This window comes from Schistocerca gregaria, chromosome 5, assembly GCF_023897955.1.
Source record: "Schistocerca gregaria isolate iqSchGreg1 chromosome 5, iqSchGreg1.2, whole genome shotgun sequence".
Taxonomy (NCBI): Eukaryota; Metazoa; Arthropoda; class Insecta; order Orthoptera; family Acrididae; genus Schistocerca; species Schistocerca gregaria.
This window is the reverse complement of record NC_064924.1, coordinates 496,067,315-496,093,403: the sequence shown is the minus strand read 5'-3', so window position 1 is coordinate 496,093,403 and position 26,089 is coordinate 496,067,315. Positions and strand designations below refer to the sequence as shown.

Here is a 26,089-nt window from a genome sequence, read left to right as displayed (position 1 = left end):
GTGGTAAGCGACGCTTGAGGTGGTGTAAAACGAAACCGCATCTGGGAACGAGTGATCTGGAGTGAGTAATCACGCTGTCCCCTGTGGAAATCCTACTGAAGGATTACATTTAGGCGACGGCTTAGAGAACGTTAGCTTCCTTATTATAAACTGCCAACAGTGAAGTACGGAGGAGATACTGTTATGATATCAGCGTGTGCTTCGTGTTAGGGTGTGAAATCTTTATTGCTCTTAAAAATGGCAAATGTATACGAATATGAAAACATTTTCCGACATTATGTGCAGTAGGTGAACAGTCTGGAAACGATAATTAATTGTGCCTAATGACAATGCACTCTGTGTCTTAGCAGCAACTGTGAGACAATGGTTTGTGGACAATAACATTCCTGAAGAGGACTGCCATGCACAGAGTGCCGACCTGAACCCAATGGAATACCTTTGGTATGAGTGAGGACGTTGTCTTCGAATATTTCCCGAGCGCCTAACATCGCGACCTTCTGTAGATCCGGCTCTTCTGGAAGAATGGTCTGCCGTTCCTTCGCAGACATACAGCGTTCTGGGCAAAGCTGAAGCCATGGAGACGAAGTGTGGAGACATTCCGTATTAATGTTCACTAATAGATGTTGGGATCAGACTGCGTAGTTTCAGACGGGCTGTACAAACCTGTTGCAACACCCGATCCACTCCTCTGAATTCGTTGGACATCTGTTGCTATGTCTATTTAATACGGAGTCAAGATGTTGGAAAAATACTTTACAATCGATCGCACTTGCGTCTTATTTGTGATTTCCTTTACACACCCATTGCAATTTCCTAGAACCCTTCCAAAAAATTAAATCTTCCATTTGTCTTCCTTAAAAGATATTTCAGGTGATCGTCGCATTTCGTTTCACTCCCTGGTACTAACAGGAGGAGGAGATTAGTGTCTAACGTCCCGTCGACAACGAGATCATTAGAGACTGAGCTCGATCTCGGATTAGGAAAGAATGGGGAAGGAAAGCGGCCGTGCCCTTTCGAAGTAACCATGCCGGCATTAGCCTCAAACGATTTAGGGAAATCACGAAAAACCTAACTCACGATGACCGCCGTCCTCCCAAATGCGAGTCCAGTGTGCTAACCACTATGGTACTAACAGTCAATACGTATATGATGTGACGTTGCAGGCAGTACCACACTACATTGAGGATTACTTTTTCGAAACCACGTAAATGTATCCCATTGCAAAGCACAAGTTTGAAATTTGGCTCAAAGGTGCCTACAAACTTCTTCTGTTATGGTGCAAAATTGTGGCACCCTGCAATGTCACTCTCGGGCTCGACAATCCCTCAGACAGCAATGTGTCGACACAAGGGAAAGAAAAGGCCAGAGCTCACAAATTCGTCTGACGCGTAAAGCAGAGTAATCATATCCCATTGCCACAAAATTTCACCATAATTTTGCCAAAATCCGTCGCGAAGGTGTCACACGTTGGGAAGGCCGTCAAAACTCCTCCGACCCATATTTCATCCCTTCGTATGACGGTTCCGCGATGGTCATTGCCTAAAACTTAGGTGGTCTGGGGGGGGGGGGGCTTACAGGGACCACTGGCCTTTCATTGACGCGTTTACCAATGTGGCACCCCTCCATGATCACGCCACAGGAGGGCATGAAACAGGAGCAATGAGGAATCGTAAGAACCATTGGCTGCATCACATCGCTTTAAAATCTCGTTAAATGGCTTTGAAGGGTCACTAGGTGTTTCATTTGTATACCAGAGCGAAAACTGCAGTAGCGCTGCGCTCCAAATGATTGAGTCAGTTTCAGTGTGGTTGGTAACCCACGATGCCCTTCGAGAACGGTCGAAGCGCCAGGGAGATGTAAGCAGTATCACTGATCGTGAAGGTCGTCTTCCTGTTGCTCATCGCCCTTCGAACTGTCGTTTCAGACTTCAAAACGTTTCGACATCCGAAAGAAGGGGTGGTTTGATTGATGCCCTTTGTGCAACCCCCTGTGGCCTTTTCGTGCCAATTGTGAGTGGCACTGACACGTTTTCCTCGCCCACTCACAAGAAAACTGCGTGATTTCATTGTTGGGCGATGCGATTCCATGGCAGAGCCGACAAACGAATGGCCCAGTGTTACATGTTCACGGTGGCGGGAGGCAGAATTGTGGTGAACTTGCGTGCCAATGGGACATCGTTAACCCACCGTACACCTCAGATGAACTTTTGAGCTCTGGTCTTTCTTTCACATGTGCCGACGTCTTATAGTTTGTCAAGCCGGAGAATAACGTTGCAGGGAACCACACATTGGTGTTAATTCTATTACAGAGGAATTTTTAGCATCTTTGAGCGAAATTTCAAACTAATGCTTCCCGATGTGAGGAAAAGTGATAGGTTAAAAAGTGATCCTTTAGCGCGATGTACATTTACTCGCAGTTAAACAGCTGCAATTCATTACACCAAGTGAAAATCTTGCCCAAGTCTTCGTGGAATGCCTTACCCAACATTCCTAATGACAGCAGCACCGGCAACGAAAAGACTTAAAGAGCTGCTGACCATTAAAATTGCTACACCACGAAGATGAGGTGCTACAGACGCGAAATTTAGCCGACAGGACGAAGATGGTGTGATACGCAAATGATTAGCTTTTCAGAGCATTCCCAGCGACACCTACAAGGTGCTAACATGAGGAAAATTTTCAACCGATTTGTCATACACGAACAGCAGTTGACCGACGTTGCCTGGTGAAACGTTGTTGTGATGCCTCGTGTAAGGAGGAGAAATGCGTGCCATCACATTTCCGACTTTGATAAAGGTCGGATTGTAGCCTATCGCGATTGCGGTTTATCGTATCGCGACATTGCTGCTTGCGTTGGTCGAGATCCAATGACTGTTAGCAGAATATGGAATCGGTGGATTCAGGAGGGTAATGCGGAACGCCGTGCTGGATCCCAACGGCCTCGTATCACTAGCAGCCGAGATGACAGGAATCTTATCCGCATGGATGTAACGGATCGTGCAGCCACGTCTCGATCCCTCAGTCAACAGATGGGGACGTTTGCATGACAACAACCATCTGCACGAACAGTTCAAGGACGTCTGCAGCAGCATAGACTATCAGCTCGGAGACCATGGCTGCGGTTACGCTTGACGCTGCATCACAGACAGGAGCACCTGCGATGGTGTACTCAACGACGAACATGGGTGGACGAATGCCAAAACGTCATTTTTTCGGATGACTCCAGGCTCTGTTTACATCATCATTATGGTCGCATCCGTTTCTGGTGACATCGTGGTGAACGCACATTGGATGCGTGTATTCGTCATCGCCATACTGGCGTATCACCCGGCGTGATGGTACGGGGTGCCATTGGTTACGCGTCTCGGTCACCTCCTGTTCGCATTGTCGGCACTTTGAACAGTGGACGTTACATTTCAGATGTGTTACGACCCGTGGCTCTACCCTTCATTCGATTCCTGCGAAACCCTACATTTCGGCAGGATAATGCACGACCGCATGTTGCAGGTCCTGTAGGGGCCGTTCTGGATACAGAGAATGTTCGACTGCTGGCCTGGTCAGCACATTCTCCAGATCTCTCACCAATTGAAAACGTCTGGTCAATGGTGGCCGAGCAACTGGCTCGTCACAATACGCCAGTCACTACTCTCGATGAACTGTGGCATCGTGTTGAAGCTGCATGGGCAGCTGTACCTGTACACGCCATCCAAGCTCTGTTTGACTCAATGCCCTCACGTATTCAAGGCCGTTATTACGGGCAGAGGTGGTTGTTCTGGGTAGTGATTTCTCAGGATCTATGCACCCAAACTGCGTGAAAATGTAATCACATGTCAGTTGCAGTATAATACATTTGTCCAATGAAAACCCGTTTATCATTTCATCAAAATATACAGGGTATTAGAGATAAAGTCAGTGAACTGCTTATAGATGTTTACTCTGAAATTATTGGTGTATCTCAACACTTCTTAAATAAGGATATAATTCGGAGGCTTCCTTTACCAGGGTACAGGTTGGCTGACAGCTTTTCTAGGAGCTCTTTGCGGTGTGGGGGAGTAGCCATGTATGTGAAAAACGGTATCCCATTTGAGTCAATCGATGTTTCAAAGTACTGCACTGAAAAGGTGTTTGAATGTTGTGCAGGTGTGGTTAAATTTATTGGAGCTAAACTTCTTACTGTTGTTGTTTATAGATCCCCAGACTCCGATTTCACAATCTTTTTGCTAAAGCTAAAGGAGGTTCGTGGTTCACTTGATAGGAAATACAAAGAGTTAGTTATATGTGGTAACTTCAATATTAATTGTATAAGGTGCAAGGTAAGGGATTCTGGTAGACCTCCTTAATTCATATAATCTTATACAAACCGTATTATTTCCAACGAGAGTGCAAGGGAACAGTAGAACAACCATAGACAATATTTTTGTCCATTCGTCATTACTAGAAGGGCATTGTGCTAGCAAAAAGGTGAATGGCCTTTCAGATCATGATGCAGAAATTTTAAGTCTAAAAGATTTTTGTGCTGCAACACATGTTAAATATAGTTACCAACTTTTTAGGAAAGCTGATCCAGTTGCTGTAGAAACTTTTGTAAACCTTATCAAGGAACAAGAGTGGCAAGATATTTATAGTGCTGATACAGTAGACGATAAATATAATGCTTTCCTCAAGACTTTTCTCGTGCTCTTTGAAAGTTGCATTCCGTTAGAACGTTCAAAACCGGGTACTAGCACAAACAGGCCGCCTGGGTGGCTGACTAAAAGGATAAGAATATCTTGTAGAACAAAGTGGCAATTATATCAAAACGTTAGAAACATTCACAATCTAAATGCAGCAGCCCATTACAAACAGTATTGTAAGGTGCTTAAAAAATTATTAGGAAGGCAAAAAGTATGTGGTATGCAGATAGAATAGCTAAGTCTCAGGATAAAATTAAAACCATATGGTCAGTCGTAAAGGAAGTGGCTGGTCTGCAAAGACAGGTCGAGGATATAGAATCAGTGCGTAGTGGGAATGTCCGTGTTACTGATAAGTCGCATATATGTACAGTATTTAATAATCACTTTCTGAATATAGCAGGTGAACTAAATGGAAACCTAGTCCCAAGTGGGAATCATATAGCGCTCGTAGAAAAAAGTGTTCCAAGACTGTTACCTGAAATGTTTCTCCATGATACTGACAAGAGGGAGACTGAGTTTATAATTAAATAACTAAAGACCAAGAACTCTCATGGATATGACGGGGTATCTAGCAGAATACTGAAATATTGTATGTATGTTAGCCCAGTACTTAGCCATATACGTAACTTTTCCTTTAGGAGTGGTCGGTTTCATGACCGATTAAAGTACTCGGTAGTGAAGCCACTTTATAAAAAGAGAGACAGGGATAATATTAACAATTATAGACTTATTTCTATGCCATCGGTGTTTGCTAAAGTTTTCGAGAAGGTTGTATATACAAGGTTACTGGAGCAGCTAAATTCACATAATTTGCTGTAAAATGTTCAATTTGATTTTAGAAATGGTTTAACAACTGAAAATGCTACATTCTCTTTTCTCTGTGAGGTTTTGGACGTATTAAATAAAATGTTGCGGACGTTAGGTGTCTTCTTTGATTTAACGAAGGCTTTTGACTGTGTTGACCACAAAATATTACTGCAAAAGTTGGACCATTATGGATTAAGGGGAGTAGCTTACAATTGGTTCGCCTCTTACTTTAAGAACAGGAAGCTGAAGGTAATTCTCCGCAATATTGAGAGTGGTAGTGATGTTCAGTCCCAATGGGGCACTGTTAAGTGTGGCGTTCCCCAAAGGTCGGTGCTGGGGCCACTGGTGTTTCTTATTTATATAAATGATATGCCTTCTAGTATTACAGGTGATTCAAAAATATTTCTGTTTGCTGACGACACCAGCTTTTTAGTGAAGGATCCTGTGTGTAATATTGAAACATTATCAAATAATGTAGTTCATGAAATAAGTTCGTGGATTGTGGAAAATAATTTGATGCTAAATCACAGTTTCTAACTCACAATTCAACAAGAACTGATATTTTAATCAGACAGAATGTGCATATTTTAAGCGAGACGGAACAGTTCAAGTTCCTAGGCGTTCGGATAGATAGTAAGCTGTTGTGGAAAGCCCATGTTCAGGATGATGTTCAGAATCTAAATGCTGCTTTATTTACCATTAGAACAGTATCTGAAATAAGTGACATTTCAACACGAAAAGTAGTCTACTTCGCATATTTTCATACGCTTATGTCATATGGTATTATTTTTTGGGGTAATTCTTCTGATTCAAAAAGGGTAATTTTGGCTAAAAAACGGGCTGTTCGAGCTATGTGTGGTGTAAGTTCGAAAACCTCTTGTCGACCCCTATTCAATAGTCTGGGAACTTTGATATTGCCCTCATAGTATATATTTTCTTTAATGTCGTTTGTTATTAGCAATATTAGCTTATTCCCAAGAGTTAGCAACTTTCACTCAGTTAATACTAGGCAGAAATCAAATCTGCATGTGGAATGCACTTCCTTGACTCTTGTGCAGAAAGGAGTGCAGCATTCTGCTGCATCCATTTTCAATAAGCTACTACAAGAATTCAACAACCTTGGCAGTAGCCGAAACACTTTTAAGTCTAAACTGAAGAGTTTCCTCATGGCTCACTCCTTCTATTCAGTGGAGGAGCTCCTGAAAGAGCTAAAAATTAAGCAAATTCCAGTGTTACATTGTTGATTTTCTTCATTTAAACTAACGACTTGTCGCCTGAGTATGTTTCCTATATTTCATTTTATCTGTTTGTACAATCTACAACTGAATATGTTTCTTATATTTCATTGTATCTGTTTCTACAGCCGTGTTATAATTTCATGTATTGACTCGTTCCATGACCATGGAGACTTCTCCTCTAAAAATTAAGCAAATTCCAGTGTTACATTGTTGATTTTCTTTATTTAAACTAACGACTTGTCGCCGGAGTATGTTTCCTATATTTCATTTTATCTGTTTGTACAATCTACAACTGAATATGTTTCTTATATTTTATTGTATCTGTTTCTACAATCGTGTTATAATTTCATGTATTGACTCGTTCCATGACCATGGAGACTTCTCCTTAATGTGGTCCCACGGAACAATAAATAAATAAATAAATAAAAATCTGCATTTCTTGTTGGCGTAGCAATTTTGATGGCTAGTAGTGTAGCAACGCCATCTGCATTAGAGAACTGCATGAAGTTGAAGGCGAGGGAGGGTCATTCACAAAACGAGCCATATGTGCCACGTCGAAATACTCTTAAGCGTCACTATTCCAAGACTGACATCAAGCTGAAATGATTTCGCCATCACAGGTAATAACACCGGTAGTGCCTGCAGCGCGTTAATTTGAAAGATCTGGCGCCAAACATTTCGCTGTGGAGCTTACCGATCCGCGCTCGTCGTCGGACAGCGGGCCCTGCGAGTCGTCGTTGGCGTCGGAGGACGTGCCGGCGCTGCAGCAGGAGTCGGTGTCGTCGTGTCGGCGCCTGCGGCGGCCGGCGCGCCCGTGCGGCTGCAGCAGCAGCGGGTTGCGCTTGACGACGGGCCGCGGTTCCGGCGGCTCGGCCGCCCCCAGGCCCAGCTCCGCCGAGCTGCAGCCCGACTTGGACGAGCCGCCGCCGCCGCGCCGCGCGTGCAGGTATAGCAGCACCGACGCCACGTAGACGAGCCCCAGCAGCAGCGAGCACACGCCGATCGCCACGTACTCGCTGGCGCTCAGGCCGCCGCCGTCGCTGCCGCCCCCGAGCGCAGCCCCCAGGCGGCCGTCCGCCTCTGATAAGCCGCTGTCTGCACCGAGCACGGAAAAAATAAGTTTTAATCGACAGCAAAAAGTGGTTGCCACTTAACAGCTTAACAGCTGTCATTTACCGTCTTACAAAGTCATCAGATGATCAAAACGACTTGCACAATTGTTTGGATAAAATATTAACTGGAATACTCTCAAATTCTGAAGGTGGCAGGGGTAAAATACAGGGAGCGAAAGGCTATTTACAATTTGTACGGAAAGCAGATGGCAGTTATAAGAGGCGAGGGACATGAAAGGGAAGCAGTGATTGGGAAGGGAGTAAGACAGGGTTGTAGCCTCTCCCCGATGCTTTTAAATCTGTATATTGAGTAAGCAGTAAAGGAAACAAAAGAAAAATTCGGAGGAGGAATTAAAATCCATGGAGAAGAAATAAAAACTCTGAGGTTCGCCGATGACATTGTAATTCTGTCAGAGACAGCAAAGGACATGGAAGAGCAGTTGAACGGAATAGGCTGTGTCTCGAAAAGGAGGATATAAGATGAACAGCAACAAAAGAAAAACGTGGATAATGGAATGCAGTCGAATTAAGTCGGGTGACGCTGAGGGAATTAGATTAGGAAATAAGACACTTAAAGCAGTAAAGGAGTTTTGTTATTTGGGGAGCAAAATAACTGATGATAGTCGAAGTAGGGAGTATATGAAATGTAGAGTCGCTAGGGCAAGGGAAGCGTTTCTGAAGAAGAGAAATTTGTTAACATCGAGTATAGATTTAAATGTCAGGAAGTCGTTTCTGAAAGTATTTGTATGGATTGTATGGAAGTGAAACATGGACGATAAATCGTTTGGACAAGAAGAGAATAGAAGCCTTTGTAATGTGGTGCTACAGAAAAATGCTGAAGATTAGGTGGGTAGATCACATAACTAATGAGGAGGTATTGAATAGAATGGGGGAGAAGAGGAGTTTGTGGCACAACTTGACTAGAAGAAGGGATCGTTTGGCAGGACATCTTCTGAGGCATCAAGGTATCACCAATTTAGTACTGGCGGGCAGCTTGGAGGGTAATAATCGTAGAGGGAGACCAAGAGATGAACACACTAAGCAGATTCAGAAGGATGTAGGATGCAAGAGGTACTGGCAGATGAAGAAGCTTGCACAGGACAGAGTGGCATGGAGAGCTGCATCAAACCAGTCCCAGGACTGAAGACCACAACAGCGACAACAAGGTATATGTATGGTGCGAAAAGTGGCAAAGGACCCTGAATAAGGAAAAGTGCGAAGTTATTCACACGAGTACTAAAAGAAATCAGCTAAATTTCGATTACGCGATAAGTCACAGAAATCTGAAGGCTGTAAATTCAACTAAATACTTAAGGATTACAATTACAGATAGGCCTATCCTAAACTGGAACGATCACATAGATAATATTGTGGGTAGAGCAACCAAGGACTGCGATTCATTGGGAGAACACTTAGAAGGTGCAACAGGATTACTAAAGAGAATGCTTACACCACGCTTGTCCGCCCTATTCTGGAGTACTGGCGCGCGGTGTGGGACTCACAACAAGTGGGACTGACGGATGACGTCGAAAAAGTACAAAGAAGGGCAGCTCGTTTTGTATTATCGCGAAAGAGGGCAGATAATGTGAAAGACATGATACGTGAATTGGAGTGGCAATCATTAACACAAAGACGTTTCTCTTTGCGACGGGATCTTCTCATAAAATTTCAATCACCAGTTTTCTCCTCCGATTGCGAAAACATTTTGTTGGCACCCACTTCTATAGGGATAAATGATCATCACTATATAATAAGAGAAATCAGAGGTCCCATAGGAAAATTTAAGTGCTCGTTTTTCCCGCTTGCCGTTCGAGAGTGGAACGGTAGAGAGACAGCTTGAAGGTCGTTCATTGAACCCTCTGCCAGGCACCTGATTGTGAATAGCAGAGTAATCACGTAGATGTAGAGGAATGGATTGCTTTCGTTAGCAGTACGATAAAGGGAGTATGACACTGTCGGCTCCAACTGTGTTGGCCGGCCGGTGTGGCCGTGCGGTCTATATGCTTCGGTCTGGAACTGCGTGAACGCTCCGGCCGCAGGTTCGTATCCTGCCTCGGACATGGATGTGTGTGATGTCCTTAGGTTAGTTAGGTTTAAGTAGTTCTAACTTCTAGGGGACTGATGACCATAGATGTTAAGTCCCATAGTGCTCAGAGCCATTTGAACCATTTTGAACTGAGGGGGAAAAGAACGACGCAGCACGAAGCAATTACTCGAATGGGACGACGGAACTCGAAAGAAGTTATGTACGTGTACATACAAACAAATGATTACAGTGCAGAAAAATAGCATGGGTTATTCAAGAGAAAGAGCTTCACTAATTGAGCATGCCAGTAATGCTTGGGTCCACCTCTGATCCTTACGCAGAGAGTATTCGGCTAGGGCTTGACTGATACGGTTGTTGGATGTCCGCCTGAGACATGTCGTACCAAATTCCGTCCAACTGGCGAGTTGTATCGTCAAAATCACGAGCTGGTTGGAGGACCCTGCCCACAATGCTCGAAATGTTCTCAACGGGGCAGAGATGTGGCGATGCTGCTGGCCAAAGTCGGTTTTTCAAGCACGAAGGCGAGCTGTAGAAACTCTCATCGTGTGCATTTACTTGCTAAATTGTAAGCCCAGGATGGCTTGTCATGAAGGGCAGCAAAACAAGAGGTACAATAGCGTTCACTTACCGCTGTGTTGTCAGGGTGCCGTGGATAACAGCCACAGACAATGCTACAGCAGTCAGTTAGGTTCCACCCATCAATGAGCAGAAATTTGCAAAAGGGAAAGTATAAAGAATTGAAGTAAATGAATGAAAGTTAACTAAGAGAAAAATAATTAGTTTGTAAAATAAAGTTGGGATTATATTGAGAATACATACATTTTATAAACAAGCAACGTACTCGTACAGGTTTCGAACTGAGCAGAGATTAATTAATGAGCGTATGGAATTGGTGGCCAGGCGACCCCTCGCGGGGTGGTTCGGCCGCCGCTCCACAAGTTCTTTAACGCCACTACGGCGACTTGCGAGTGAAGGAGGATGAAGTGATGATGAAAGACACACAACACCCAGTCATCTAGAAGCAGAAAAAATCCGTGACCCCGCCGGGAATGGAACCCCGGACCCCGTGCGCGGGAAGCGAGAACGCCACCGCAAGACCACGAGCCGCGGACTGAGCAGAGATGACCAGCGAAGAAGCATCTGGAGACGCCCCGGACAGCGGCGGGATACCAACCTGACTGCCGCCTGCCATAAGACCCGACAACCATATGTGATGGTCTGGGGTGCCATTTCTTTTCATAACAGAGCCCCTTTGGTTGTCATCCACGGCACCATTGCAGCACAGCGATACGTTGATAATACTCTACGTCCAGTTTTGTTGCCCTTCATGGCAAGCAGCCCTGGAATCTATCGCTCCAGTTGGGCAGAATTTGGCACGATATCTCTCAGAAGGACATCCAACAACTCTAATAGTCAGTGCCAAGCCGAATAACTGCTCGCGTAAGGGCCAGAGTTGCACCAACACGTTATTGACTTGCTTAGAGTGTGTGGCTCTTTCTCTTGAATAAATCATCCAACTTTTATTAAACTTTCAATCATTTATTTTTCTACACCCGTTCGTCACGTCTACTAATTTCCGTCCGCTTCGGACAATTCCTTCTTGTTGGGTGTTCTTTTTGTCTTTGAGCGTATTTATAAGACTGACACTGAAATGTCCCTTGTCACTGAACATATGAGTATTGTATGGTATTGTATAGAACTGGGGACCTAGAAACGACGGCTTCGTACCCGCCGTAGCCCTCAGTGGTTCACAAGCCCACAACAGGCTACAGCAGTCCACTCACCCCACCGCTGCCCCACACCGAACCCAGGGTCCTTGTGTGGTTCAGCCCGCAGTGGAACCCCCGGGAACGTCTCACACCAAACGAATGTAACCCCAATGTTTGCGTGGCAGAGTAATTATGGTGTACGCGTACTTGGAGAAAGTATTTGCGCAGCAATTGCGGACATAGTGTAACTGAGGCGGAACATGGGAAACCAGCCTGCATTCGCTGAGGCAGATGGAAAACCGCCTTAAAAACCATCCACAGACTGGCCGGAACACTCGACCTCGGCACTCGTCAAAATGGTTCACATGGCTCTGAGCACTATGGGACTCACACACATCCATGCCCGAGGCAGGATTTGAACCTGCGACCGTAGCGATCACGCGGTTCTAGACTGAAGCGTATAGAACCTCTCGGCCACCCCGGCCGGCGACACTAGTCCGCTTGACACATTGACTCTTTTTCACGTGTTAAACTTACTTCCGCTGCGCACTGAGCTCTCTCAGCTGCAAGGTGTTCGCACAACTGCATCTTGCAATTTATAAGCCGAGGCTTCTGGTCCTATAAACAAAATCCGGAAGATTCGCCAGCCATAATAAACAGGAGCATGCTTGAAACTTCCTGGCAGATTAAAACTGTGTGCCCGACCGAGACTCGAACTCGGGACCTTTGCCTTTCGCGGTCAAGTGCTCTACAACTTGAGCTACCGAAGCACGACTCACGCCCGGTACTCACACCTTTACTTCTGCCAGTATCTCGTCTCCTACCTTCCAAACTTTACAGAAGCTCTTCTGCGAACCTTGCAGAACTAGCACTCCTGAAAGAAAGGATATAGCGGAGCATGGCTTAGCCACAGCCTGGGGGATGTTTCCAGAATGAGATTTTTACTCTGCAGCGGAGTGTGCGCTGATATGAAACTTCCTGGCAGATTAAAACTGTGTGCCCGACCGAGACTCGAACTCGGGACCTTTGCCTTTCGCGGGCAAGTGCTCTACTACTCGGCTTCTCATTCAGGAGCATGCTTGTTTTATTTCTGGGGATATAAAATTGCGAGGGGTAGATTAAGAGCCCTTGATACATTCGCCTTTTTGTGTTACGATAAAAGTAATTTTAATTCTTTAATAGGTAAGACTAAGATACTGCACAGGTAGATTGCGTTGTTGGCGTGAGAAGAGACGTACCGGGTTCCCTGGGTGTACCCGCGACGCGGAAGGCCACGCAGGGGCTGAAGTCTGCCGTGGCGGAGGCGGCCGCGTCAGAGTCAGAGTCGGCGGCGGACGGAAGGCGTGCGGCGTCGTGCGGTTGGCGGCACTGCAGCCGCACCAGCAGCACGTGGCCCTCCATGCGCGACCGCAGGGCTCCTTCCCCGAGCCACTGCAACAGGGTCGCGTCCCAGTCACTGAGCTGACAGGATTACGTGGGAAGAATGCGGCAAGTGACAGGTAAAATTAAGATTAGGTGGGAGTAGACACAGATATAGCATCGGTAGGGATTTCAGGCTGCAATAGCGTCATTCCAGTGATGGCGAGTGGTCGAGGTTGATGCTGAAACGTTCACAGTTAAGGGGGCGTTCATGGAAAACACACACTATTTGAAAGATGCACCAAATTCACAACTTTGAAGATACGACAATGAAATTTTGTAGTATCCTTTACATGAAATTAAACCACTGACAGTTAAGTTCCTTGGAGTATATATATTTCACTTCGAGCAATTTAAAAATCTTATTTTCAGAAAATAGTATATATACCTTTTTCTCAGAAACTATTCAAAAGATTTCTACAAAATTTTCTCTGTTTAATCTCTTTGCTTATATAGAACATCTCTTATGAAGTTTTTTAACATATCGTATATTCAAAGGTCTGTGTTGGATTCCTTTCATGTTAATTTCTTAAATCTGTTACCATTTACGACATAAATTCCTCTTCTAAATTTACTGTGGCGTTTCTGACTATCTGGGAGGAGACTGAGTAGTGGAACGTGTTACTTTTAAACATAAACAAGAACGATCTGTCACACTACTACACTTTAAAACACAGTTTATATGTAATTCATGTCACACAGTCTCATACGGAACCTACATCCGCTTTCTTTTATATACTGTATATGACAAAATGCTGTCATCCCCCTTCCCTTCTGTGTGAGAGGATGAATGAGCAAATGTATTTCTAGTTGCATGCTGGATGGTAGGAGACAAGCCTGTCTGCTAGAGAATAGTAGGACCAACGTCGGAACAGGTAACTACGCTTTCTGAAAGCAAAGAGGTTTCTATCCTTGGTATGGTCCAGTCTATCCCTTGTCATGTTGGTATAGGAAGTTGCCTCTCTGGTCACTTCCGTTTTGTATACGAAGCACCCTTGGTAGGAGCCCAGGTCAGTCTGCCCGCGGCGAGCGTCTGAAGTGGTAAGATCTCCGGCTAAGCGCGTGTCTGCTAAGTCCGTAGGACAATGGATTTCTTAAGTTCAGCCTAACTGAAAATTTAATCATCTTTATTTCAGGTTTAGCTCTAAAATATCTAATGTTATCTTAAATTGCAACGCAGTGTATTTCCAGTGTGAAGTTCAGAATATCTTCCAGTAGTTGCTTTGTCACTACTTCGTGAGTAAAGTGGAACCACGTGTTGATCAGTAACTCTAACTAAGATCATCAATCTTAAATGCGAATGTGCGTGAGATTATAACGTCCCGTCTTGACAATATTTTTCAATATAGCAACTTTTCTTTATGTTCAACCCATGTGGGGTGTACTTTGTGAGACCAGTACCACGTGCTTATACAATTGTTTGACCCATCAGGTTAATACTAAGACGATAGTAACCATTTAAAGGTTCTTCTTTTGTAAATTGCTTTTCGATCTAATTTATTTTAATTATCAAAATTATTGTGGAGTTACACTCTTTGTGTAAACCAAGTTGATCACGTGAAGCATGTGGTGTAATCATCAAAGGAGCCCTCAGCTATTTTTTTTTTTTTGGGAAGATTTCACAGATAGTTAGTATTTAGTACACCAATGTATGGTAATTACATGACGGACAGGACTGCGCTACGAATGTAACTTCTTTGGGTGAAAATTGAATCGGTTGGTTGTGGTTAACTTCCTCTTGCATATCTTGCAACTTTCTTCGTGTGTTATTTTATGAATGCAGTGTTGTATGCAGTCTCCCAATCTTGGCTCCATATTTGATGTGTTCTGTAAGATTACAAACTCACATTTACACAATCCTAAATAAGGCACCAGTTCAGTTATGAATCAAGTTTAATATGCTGAAATTTCAATGATCAATGTTAAAATAAATTTCCAAATATATTTTTTTAATTATAATATATGTTTAATAAAATATTCATGCAAAATTCCAAGCACTTTGCCCCGTATCTCAACTCAAAATTTCAAAATTTACTGTTGAGACAATATTTATTGGGTGTATAGAAATAAGTACATAAATTTCGTAATTCTAGCCTTCATAGATACTGAGAAAAAAGTAAAACTTTAAAAACCATGACTTTCAGGAAATGCAGTTCAGCCTAACGTTTTTTCTTATGACACCTCTTCGGAAAGCCCTAAATTTATACTCATGGTCCTTTTTCCCTTCATGTCTTCTCTTTTTATTTCTTGTTCTCTACCTGCTTTCCTGTAGCAGCTCTTCAAATGACTTTTTGGTGCAGAGAGGCAGATCTATTTTTCTCAAGATGTCTTGAATGAAATTTCCTGTCTTAAAGCCCATTCCTCTAATACCTTCATCTTCACCGAACGAGATGGCGCAGTGTCTAGCACACTGGACTCGCATTCGGGAGGACGACGGTTCAATCCCGCATCCGGCCATCCTGATTTAGGTTTTCCGTGATTTCCCTAAATCGCTCCAGGCAAATGCCGGGATGGTTCCTTTGAAAGGGCACGGCCGACTTCCTTCCCTAATCCGACGAGGCCGGTGACCTCTTTGTCTGGTCTCATTCCCCAAACAACCCAACCCACCTTCATCTTCTTTGCGTTCTTAACATTAAGTACAAAAACTACATCATAAGTTGCAGTTCTGACAATTGTAGCGGATGAAAATGTAGTTTTAGGGCATCGTTTCCATATGAGTGAATTTAGAGACTCATTTTGAGTCTGGGTTTTGCCATGAATGCCGTTTTTTAGGCCAGATATCTGTAAGTGGCCTTGATAAAGTACAGCATACAATTTGGAAACCTCTTCTTGTGAATGTAAGGGTTGTTATCCCTCTGAGCCCGTAGACATTTACATCAGATAATCTGGCACAGATGATCAATACGATGTTTATCTGCTGGCACCGTGTGCAAATATATAGCTGGTACTGCGCTCTTCATGTCACTTACGAGTATACTGAATAGGTTCTGTCTGATAGCCTTGCCATAGTACGCTTGAAGAATGTGTGTCATCTTCTTTGTGAGTCTGTTGTGTTCACCCATGCCCTTTCCATCGTCCAACTTTTCGCTCTTTGTGTCACTAATTCTCGTCAATCTATAGCCCATTCTCTTCTGGATGTATCCAATGCATTCAAATTTTCCAACTGAAAGTTTACTTGAAAATAGTCCACGCGATCGTTGTTGACCGAGCTAGTATAGAAGCATTGGTTCAAGGAGTAGGGGTGCCAGGAAGGTCGTGTCACGCATTCCATTATTTTTCAGGTGCTTCAGGTGCGTTTTCATCATCGAAACTTCGCAAACTCACTGTCCATGTGTTCTACTAATAAAGAAAATAAAATTGAAAGCCGACATGTTCAGTCAATTTCATGAACTTCCTCCTTTAAAGCACTGGTTCTTAACTATTTAACAGTAAGATATGTGACTCCTATATGGCTTTTTAATACGATTGACACAAATCGCTTCTCGATCCTGTATCATGTCAATCACATTTATTTCATAAATAAAAGCAGGCAGTACAAACTGATGGGTGGTGGCTGAAAGGTTCTCACACAACGAAGTGGATCCCGGAACATACCATGTTTACTGTGGATGTGAAGCAGGAAAGCCTTACTTGGCTGGCATTCAGGAGAAGTAGCGAGGGCCTGCTCACTGGAATCTGGAGGTGCGGCTTTCGGTCGTTAAACCGTTACGCATAACCGCAAGGGTATCTTGGTCCCAAGTGCCCATCTTTATCGATAGAGCATGAATGTCAACAATAATCCAGCCTCACTGTTCCCATGACAGGTAAGAAATTTCCTGCCACATCAACAGTATTTCTGTTTCTGTATTGTATTTTCTACTAGACAATTCCAGCCAACAGTAAGAGGCAGTTCAGACTCGGTACCAACCCCGTAAATTATTTATGCTTACTTTCCCGCCGTACCAGGGAAAGATTCGTATCATGCCTCTCTATCTTCAGGCTTCAAGGAATCTTCTTGTTCGTCAAATTGGCTACAAGCACGCTGTTGCCTTTCCATCGGAACTTGGGCTGAGAACAGAGAATTCTGAATGCTTCTTGGCTGTGGTATTTGTTAACTGTGCGGTTTTAAGATGTATGTATTTGTTTTAGTTATAGCATGAGGTCTTACTTTCACATTTCTGACTTCCTACGTTGAAAAGCTCACATTTACCTGGCTGTTTGTGCATCTTGCATACAGAGTACATTGGTTTATTTCTTTGGTTAATTTGAAAATGCGAGTCGAGGATATGAGGAATTCTGATTTTATTCTTCTTTCAGTCTTTCTAACGATGTTATTCAAAGTTCCAAATAGTTAAATTTAGTAATAGGATTTCATGTTAACTTTGAATCCGAATAAATGTTTGGTAATTTTGATATCGACTTGCATTTATGAACCCTACTTCCTATAACATCTATCTTATTTAATAAATATGATCGAGAATATGGTAAGGTGTTATTTCAATGTGATGGTGCTTTCTTTTTGTGCAGTGGCCAAATTATTAATGGAATTTCGTATAACATGCAAAGCTGTTTCTTGTAGTGACGAACGGATATCACTCTCAAATTTTTATTTCAGATCTCAAACCAGTTGCTAACGCATATTAGTTTCAGGCTATGCAAACAGGTTGTGGAAGACTGTCAAGTGGCGAGAGAGTTCAGAAAAGACACTTGTTACTGGGTCCTCACGAGTAGCGGATGTGCAGAGACTTCGGCAGCGGTGGGTTTAAGTGTAGTGATGCACAACATTGGCGAAATTTTGCATATCCATCTATTTGCTCGTTTATCGTCGTTTCTCCCTGTCTAGCAAAAATAGCCCTGAGCACTACGGGACTTAACATCTGAGGTCATCAGTCCCCTAGAACTTACAATTACTTAAACGTAACTAACCTAAGGACATCACACACATCCATGCCCGAGGCAGAATTCGAACCTGCGCGGTACCAGACTGAAGCGCCCAGAACCGCTCGGCCACATCGGCCGACTTCCCTGTCTAGCATCAGACGGTTATTTTATCACAGAAGATTAGCATAAGACTTCATGAGACTAATTCAGTGGTACGGCTTTTTCAAAGTAAATGAACAGCACGGGATTTAACGTATGCTTCATTAATGATTAGTGCGGCATTTTACCCGTCCTTCTTGACTGCGGACGATAATAGTAAAAAAAATCTAGTCTCGTCTTGACTTGGCTTTATTTTCTTTCTGGGTTGGGATCTGCTGGCGACCTTCATATTGAGATAATCACTGCTGAAGTTGTGCGTCTGCTATGCACAGAGTGCTGAAAGTACCCGTTATGAGACTTGGCACAGAGACCAAATATGGACTGGGAACTGTTGCACTGGTGCGTTGTACAGCAGATTGCTGACCAGTGGATTCCGAAGGTTGTGGAATCCGCTCCCACCAGCGCAGCTCGGTCATGCATTACAAACCCAGTAATGCTACCCAAAGCATATTCTTTCGTATCTGTGATACACTTTTGAACATCTCTACATAAGAAGGAACGGATTACCGAATAAAAAGTATTAGGTGCTATTTAAAAATGACGCAATATTCTTCTTGTCTTCGTCACGAACAGATTTACAAAAAAGGAAGGAATCGTGCTGGATAACGTTGTCCTTACTGTGAAACAAAATTTGCTTGATACATTTTTTATTTTTGTTCTGGTCAAGAAGATGCTAGAGATGGCCAAGATAAATGGGACACCCTGTATGTAAACAGTGTAGACCCTAACTCCACCTACAAATTTCGGAGTTTATTGAGGAAAATTTTTGAGTGTTTTGATATGAGGAACCAGTGGTCTCCGATGGCTAGTTGCTGAGTAATCGCACTTCTTTTGAATCGTTACCATAATTTATCTCTGTATCAGCACTGCACTGTAAGTGCGACGGTTGGAACTGTAATGATAGCAACTATTTATTTACAGCTCGTACAAAATAGATACGTGTTTCAAAGTTTTACTGACCTTCAAAGTAGTCACCAGCACTGTGGTTGTATTGCGATACTCTTAGCAGTGCCACTTGTGTTGATAGTTCGAGCGGCGCGGTCTATTGCCCGACTAATTTGTAGCAGTTCTGAAGCGACTGCCGTGAAGTGTTCCCTTCAGTTTAAAAATCGAGTTGAACTTACCAGGGCTTAAGTCAGGGGAGTGCAGTAGGTGCTATAGCACTTAGCAGTCCCATCAGTTACTGAATTGTAACAGCTTGCACTGTACGTGATTGAGAATTGTCCTGCAAAATGCTGGTCAGGTCCTGCAGACTTCTGTCTCTATGCTGTTCATTTTTGGGACAACCTATGACCAGCTTAGAGACAGAAATTATGACACTTTCTGCAGGACCTGACCATCATTTTGCAACACATTGCTCAAGCACGCACATTGCAAGCTGTTACTGATTTGTTTGATTGATGAGGCTGCAAAGTTCTATACCACCTACTGCACTCCCGTGACTTAAGCCCTTGTAATTTCAACTCGATTTCTAAACTGAAGGAAACACTTCACGGCATTCGCTTCAGAACTGCTAAAAATTCGTTGGGCAGTAGACCGCGCCGCTCAAACTGTCAACACAACTGGCACTGCTAAGAGTCTCCTAAGACTTCCACATCGCTGGCAACGGGCTATACACAATGCTGGTGCTACTTTGAAGGTCAGTAAAACTTTTAAACACTAGCTGTTTACACATACGAAGTGTTGAGTGCTATTTACAAGCGATTTCATATTGATTCAAAAAGCTTTTGACACTGTACCATACAAGTGGCTTGTAGTTAAACTGCGTGCTTATGGAATATCATCGCAGTTTTATGACTGGATTATTGATTTCGTGTGAGAGAGGTCACACTTCGCAGTAAATGTAAATGTCGTGTGACTAGGGCCTCCCGTCGGGTAGACCGTTCGCCGGGTGCAAGTCTTTCGATTTGACGCCACTTCGGCGACTCGCTCGTCGATGGGTATGAAATGATGATGATTAGGATAACACAGCACCCAGTCCCTGAGCGGAGAAAATCTCCGAGCCAGCCGGGAAGCGAACCCGGGCCCTTAGGATTGGCTTTCTGTCGCGCTGACCACTCAGCTACCGGGGGCGGGCACAGTTCGCAGTAACTGACGGGAAGTCATCGTGCAGAACAGAAGTGATTTCTTGCATTCCCCAAGGTAGTGTTATAGGCCCTCTGCTGCTCCTTATCTTTAGAAACGATTTAGGAGGTACCTGATTAGCCGTCTTAGGTTGTTTGCAGATGACGCTGTCGGTTATCGACTAATAAAATCATCAAAAGATCAAAACAAACTGTACAACGGTTTAGAAAAGACATCTTAAGTATCAAGGCCGTAAATTCAACTAAATACCTAGGAATAACAATTACCAACAACTTAAATTGGGGAGGACGCACAGAAAATGTTGTGGTAAAGATAAACCAAAACTGTGTTTTATTGGCGGAACACTAAGAAAATGTAACAGACCTACTAAATAGACTACCTGCAGTATGCTTGTCCGCCCTCTTTTGGAGTGTTTCTGAGCGGTGTGGGATCCCTACCAGATACGATTAACGGAGTACATCAAGACAATTCAAAGAAGAGCAGCACGTTTTGTATTATTCCGATATAGGGGAGAGAGTGTGATGGACATGGTACAGGATTCGGGGTGGACAACATTAAAACAAAGGCGTTTTTCGTTGCGGTGGAATACTCTCACGAAATATGAATCAACAACTTTCTCCTCCGAATGCGAAAATATTTCGTCGACGCCGACCTAGATAGGGAGAAACTATCATCTTAATAAAATAAGGAAAATCAGAGCTCGTACAGAAATATATAGGTATTCGTTTTTTCCGCGATCTGATCGAGATTAGAATAATAGAGAATTGTTCTGAAGGTAGTTCGATGAACCTTCAGCCAAGCACTTAAGTATGATTTGCAGATTATGGAAGTTTGGCTTTTGATAGGTATTGAATCCCTTGTACTTTTTTCCATACTACCTGCCTGAAAGTATTCTTCGCGTGAAGATTTTATGTTACACAATAACAACAACGCCAAGAAGATAATAGTCTGCAATTAAAAATTCCAGAAGCTACGTTGTAATCTGTTGTATATTTAAGCACCTCAATTCTAGTGAGGAAACCGTAAAAAAATTACAATTCCTGTCTGGCAATGGTACAATGGGGTAATACAGAGTTAAGACGTCGTACATGTTGTTCAGCTTCGCCGATTGTAAAAACTGGACAGCCAGCATAAAGGAACCAAACCGGGACAAATAGGTAGTACATGAATAGCTACTGCAGTTTCAATATCAAACATTTTAGTTAGGAATGTGTATCAGCTTATGAATGTAGGTATAATACTTGGATTAACAGTAAAGTTCGAATACATTTTACATATTTACTTTCTTTGTTTCCATTACAAACGCCATGCGCGATGATTCCAGTTTTAGAATGAAGCCATATTATTCTTTCTGGTTAGCATAACTGCTATATTGAAACATTAATGTATATTCTTGGCCAGACAGTTGATAAACTGTCTGAGCTGTCTGATGTTCTGATATTCAAAAGTTGGCAAATGTGCTCTAATAGTGGCAAATGTATATGTCTTTACATAATTAGAGAATATGAAATTTATCTGAAACCAAAGAGTTGGATTGTACCTCGTGTGTTTGGCCGACATACCTGCAAGAAGGTTCGCCCCTCGTCCCTGAAGATTCTGAAGGGTGGTTCTGAGGTGTCCTTCAAATGTATATGTCTTTACATAATTAGAGACTATGAAATTTATCTGAAACCAAAGAGTTAGATTGTACCTCGTGTGTTTGGCCGACATACCTGCAAGAAGGTTCGCCCCTCGTCCCTGAAGATTCTGAAGGGTGGTTCTGAGGTGTCCTTCAAATGTATATGTCTTTACATAATTAGAGACTATGAAATTTATCTGAAACCAAAGAGTTAGATTGTACCTCGTGTGTTTGGCCGACATACCTGCAAGAAGGTTCGCCCCTCGTCCCTGAAGATTCTGAAGGGTGGTTCTGAGGTGTCCTTCAAATGTACATGTCTTTACATAATTAGAGACTATGAAATTTATCTGAAACCAAAGAGTTGGATTGTACCTCGTGTGTTTGGCCGACATACCTGCAAGAAGGTTCGCCCCTCGTCCCTGAAGATTCTGAAGGGTGGTTCTGAGGTGTCCTTCAAATGTATATGTCTTTACATAATTAGAGACTATGAAATTTATCTGAAACCAAAGAGTTAGATTGTACCTCGTGTGTTTGGCCGACATACCTGCAAGAAGGTTCGCCCCTCATCCCTGAAGATTCTGAAGGGTGGTTCTGAGGTGTCCTTCAAATGTATATGTCTTTACATAATTAGAGACTATGAAATTTATCTGAAACCAAAGAGTTAGATTGTACCTCGTGTGTTTGGCCGACATACCTGCAAGAAGGTTCGCCCCTCGTCCCTGAAGATTCTGAAGGGTGGTTCTGAGGTGTCCTTCAAATGTATATGTCTTTACATAATTAGAGACTATGAAATTTATCTGAAACCAAAGAGTTAGATTGTACCTCGTGTGTTTGGCCGACATACCTGCAAGAAGGTTCGCCCCTCGTCCCTGAAGATTCTGAAGGGTGGTTCTGAGGTGTCCTTAAAATGTATATGTCTTTACATAATTAGAGACTATGAAATTTATCTGAAACCAAAGAGTTAGATTGTACCTCGTGTGTTTGGCCGACATACCTGCAAGAAGGTTCGCCCCTCGTCCCTGAAGATTCTGAAGGGTGGTTCTGAGGTGTCCTTCAAATGTACATGTCTTTACATAATTAGAGACTATGAAATTTATCTGAAACCAAAGAGTTATATTGTACCTCGTGTGTTTGGCCGACATACCTGCAAGAAGGTTCGCCCCTCGTCCCTGAAGATTCTGAAGGGTGGTTCTGAGGTGTCCTTCAAATGTATATGTCTTTACATAATTAGAGACTATGAAATTTATCTGAAACCAAAGAGTTAGATTATACCTCGTGTGTTTGGCCGACATACCTGCAAGAAGGTTCGCCCCTCGTCCCTGAAGATTCTGAAGGGTGGTTCTGAGGTGTCCTTCAAATGTATATGTCTTTACATAATTAGAGACTATGAAATTTATCTGAAACCAAAGAGTTGGATTGTACCTCGTGTGTTTGGGCGACATACCTGCAAGAAGGTTCGCCCCTCGTCCCTGAAGATTCTGAAGGGTGGTTCTGAGGTGTCCTTCAAATGTATATGTCTTTACATAATTAGAGACTATGAAATTTATCTGAAACCAAAGAGTTAGATTGTACCTCGTGTGTTTGGCCGACATACCTGCAAGAAGGTTCGCCCCTCGTCCCTGAAGATTCTGAAGGGTGGTTCTGAGGTGTCCTTCAAATGTATATGTCTTTACATAATTAGAGACTATGAAATTTATCTGAAACCAAAGAGTTAGATTGTACCTCGTGTGTTTGGCCGACATACCTGCAAGAAGGTTCGCCCCTCGTCCCTGAAGATTCTGAAGGGTGGTTCTGAGGTGTCCTTCAAATGTATATGTCTTTACATAATTAGAGACTATGAAATTTATCTGAAACCAAAGAGTTAGATTGTACCTCGTGTGTTTGGCCGACATACCTGCAAGAAGGTTCGCCCCTCGTCCCTGAAGATTCTGAAGGGTGGTTCTGAGGTGTCCTTCAAATGTATATGTCTTTACATAATTAGAGACTATGAAATTTATCTGAAACCAAAGAGTTAGATTGTACCTCGTGTGGTTGGCCGACATACCTGCAAGAAGGTTCGCCCCTCGTCCCTGAAGATTCTGAAGGGTGGTTCTGAGGTGTACTTCAAATGTACATGTCTTTACATAATTAGAGACTATGAAATTTATCTGAAACCAAAGAGTTATATTGTACCTCGTGTGTTTGGCCAACATACCTGCAAGAAGGTTCGCCCCTCGTCCCTGAAGATTCTGAAGGGTGGTTCTGAGGTGTCCTTCAAATGTATATGTCTTTACATAATTAGAGACTATGAAATTTATCTGAAACCAAAGAGTTAGATTGTACCTCGTGTGGTTGGCCGACATACCTGCAAGAAGGTTCGCCCCTCGTCCCTGAAGATTCTGAAGGGTGGTTCTGAGGTGTCCTTCAAATGTATATGTCTTTACATAATTAGAGACTATGAAATTTATCTGAAACCAAAGAGTTAGATTGTACCTCGTGTGGTTGGCCGACATACCTGCAAGAAGGTTCGCCCCTCGTCCCTGAAGATTCTGAAGGGTGGTTCTGAGGTGTCCTTCAAATGTATATGTCTTTACATAATTAGAGACTATGAAATTTATCTGAAACCAAAGAGTTAGATTGTACCTCGTGTGGTTGGCCGACATACCTGCAAGAAGGTTCGCCCCTCGTCCCTGAAGATTCTGAAGGGTGGTTCTGAGGTGTCCTTCAAATGTATATGTCTTTACATAATTAGAGACTATGAAATTTATCTGAAACCAAAGAGTTAGATAGTATCTCGTGTGTTTGGCCGACATACCTGCAAGAAGGTTCGCCCCTCGTCCCTGAAGATTCTGAAGGGTGGTTCTGAGGTGTCCTTCAAATGTATATGTCTTTACATAATTAGAGACTATGAAATTTATCTGAAACCAAAGAGTTAGATTGTACCTCGTGTGTTTGGCCGACATACCTGCAAGAAGGTTCGCCCCTCGTCCCTGAAGATTCTGAAGGGTGGTTCTGAGGTGTCCTTCAAATGTACATGTCTTTACATAATTAGAGACTATGAAATTTATCTGAAACCAAAGAGTTAGATAGTATCTCGTGTATTTGGCCGACATACCTGCAAGAAGGTTCGCCCCTCGTCCCTGAAGATTCTGAAGGGTGGTTCTGAGGTGTCCTTCAAATGTATATGTCTTTACATAATTAGAGACTATGAAATTTATCTGAAACCAAAGAGTTAGATTGTACCTCGTGTGTTTGGCCGACATACCTGCAAGAAGGTTCGCCCCTCGTCCCTGAAGATTCTGAAGGGTGGTTCTGAGGTGTCCTTCAAATGTATATGTCTTTACATAATTAGAGACTATGAAATTTATCTGAAACCAAAGAGTTAGATTGTACCTCGTGTGTTTGGCCGACATACCTGCAAGAAGGTCCGCCCCTCGTCCCTGAAGATTCTGAAGGGTGGTTCTGAGGTGTACTTCAAATGTATATGTCTTTACATAATTAGAGACTATGAAATTTATCTGAAACCAAAGAGTTAGATTGTACCTCGTGTGTTTGGCCGACATACCTGCAAGAAGGTTCGCCCCTCGTCCCTGAAGATTCTGAAGGGTGGTTCTGAGGTGTCCTTCAAATGTACATGGCTTTACATAATTAGAGACTATGAAATTTATCTGAAACCAAAGAGTTATATTGTACCTCGTGTGTTTGGCCGACATACCTGCAAGAAGGTTCGCCCCTCGTCCCTGAAGATTCTGAAGGGTGGTTCTGAGGTGTCCTTCAAATGTATATGTCTTTACATAATTAGAGACTATGAAATTTATCTGAAACCAAAGAGTTAGATTGTACCTCGTGTGTTTGGCCGACATACCTGCAAGAAGGTTCGCCCCTCATCCCTGAAGATTCTGAAGGGTGGTTCTGAGGTGTCCTTCAAATGTATATGTCTTTACATAATTAGAGACTATGAAATTTATCTGAAACCAAAGAGTTAGATTGTACCTCGTGTGTTTGGCCGACATACCTGCAAGAAGGTTCGCCCCTCGTCCCTGAAGATTCTGAAGGGTGGTTCTGAGGTGTCCTTCAAATGTATATGTCTTTACATAATTAGAGACTATGAAATTTATCTGAAACCAAAGAGTTAGATTGTACCTCGTGTGTTTGGCCGACATACCTGCAAGAAGGTTCGCCCCTCGTCCCTGAAGATTCTGAAGGGTGGTTCTGAGGTGTCCTTAAAATGTATATGTCTTTACATAATTAGAGACTATGAAATTTATCTGAAACCAAAGAGTTAGATTGTACCTCGTGTGTTTGGCCGACATACCTGCAAGAAGGTTCGCCCCTCGTCCCTGAAGATTCTGAAGGGTGGTTCTGAGGTGTCCTTCAAATGTAC

The 26,089-nt window shown here is 43.1% G+C and overlaps 1 protein-coding gene across 2 annotated transcripts in view; it reads right to left on the bottom strand.

Annotated features, from left to right (window-relative positions):
* LOC126272687 (uncharacterized) overlaps window positions 1–26,089 on the bottom strand; it is a 661,027-nt gene that overhangs the window by 43,709 nt on the left and 591,229 nt on the right. For both annotated transcript variants that reach the window (XM_049975704.1, XM_049975705.1), the window contains 2 exons: window positions 12,824–13,016; window positions 7,412–7,812 (listed from right to left, as the gene is read on the bottom strand). In XM_049975704.1, the coding sequence (XP_049831661.1) occupies window positions 7,412–7,812; window positions 12,824–13,016 (594 nt within the window). The remainder of the gene's footprint in view (window positions 1–7,411; window positions 7,813–12,823; window positions 13,017–26,089) is intronic.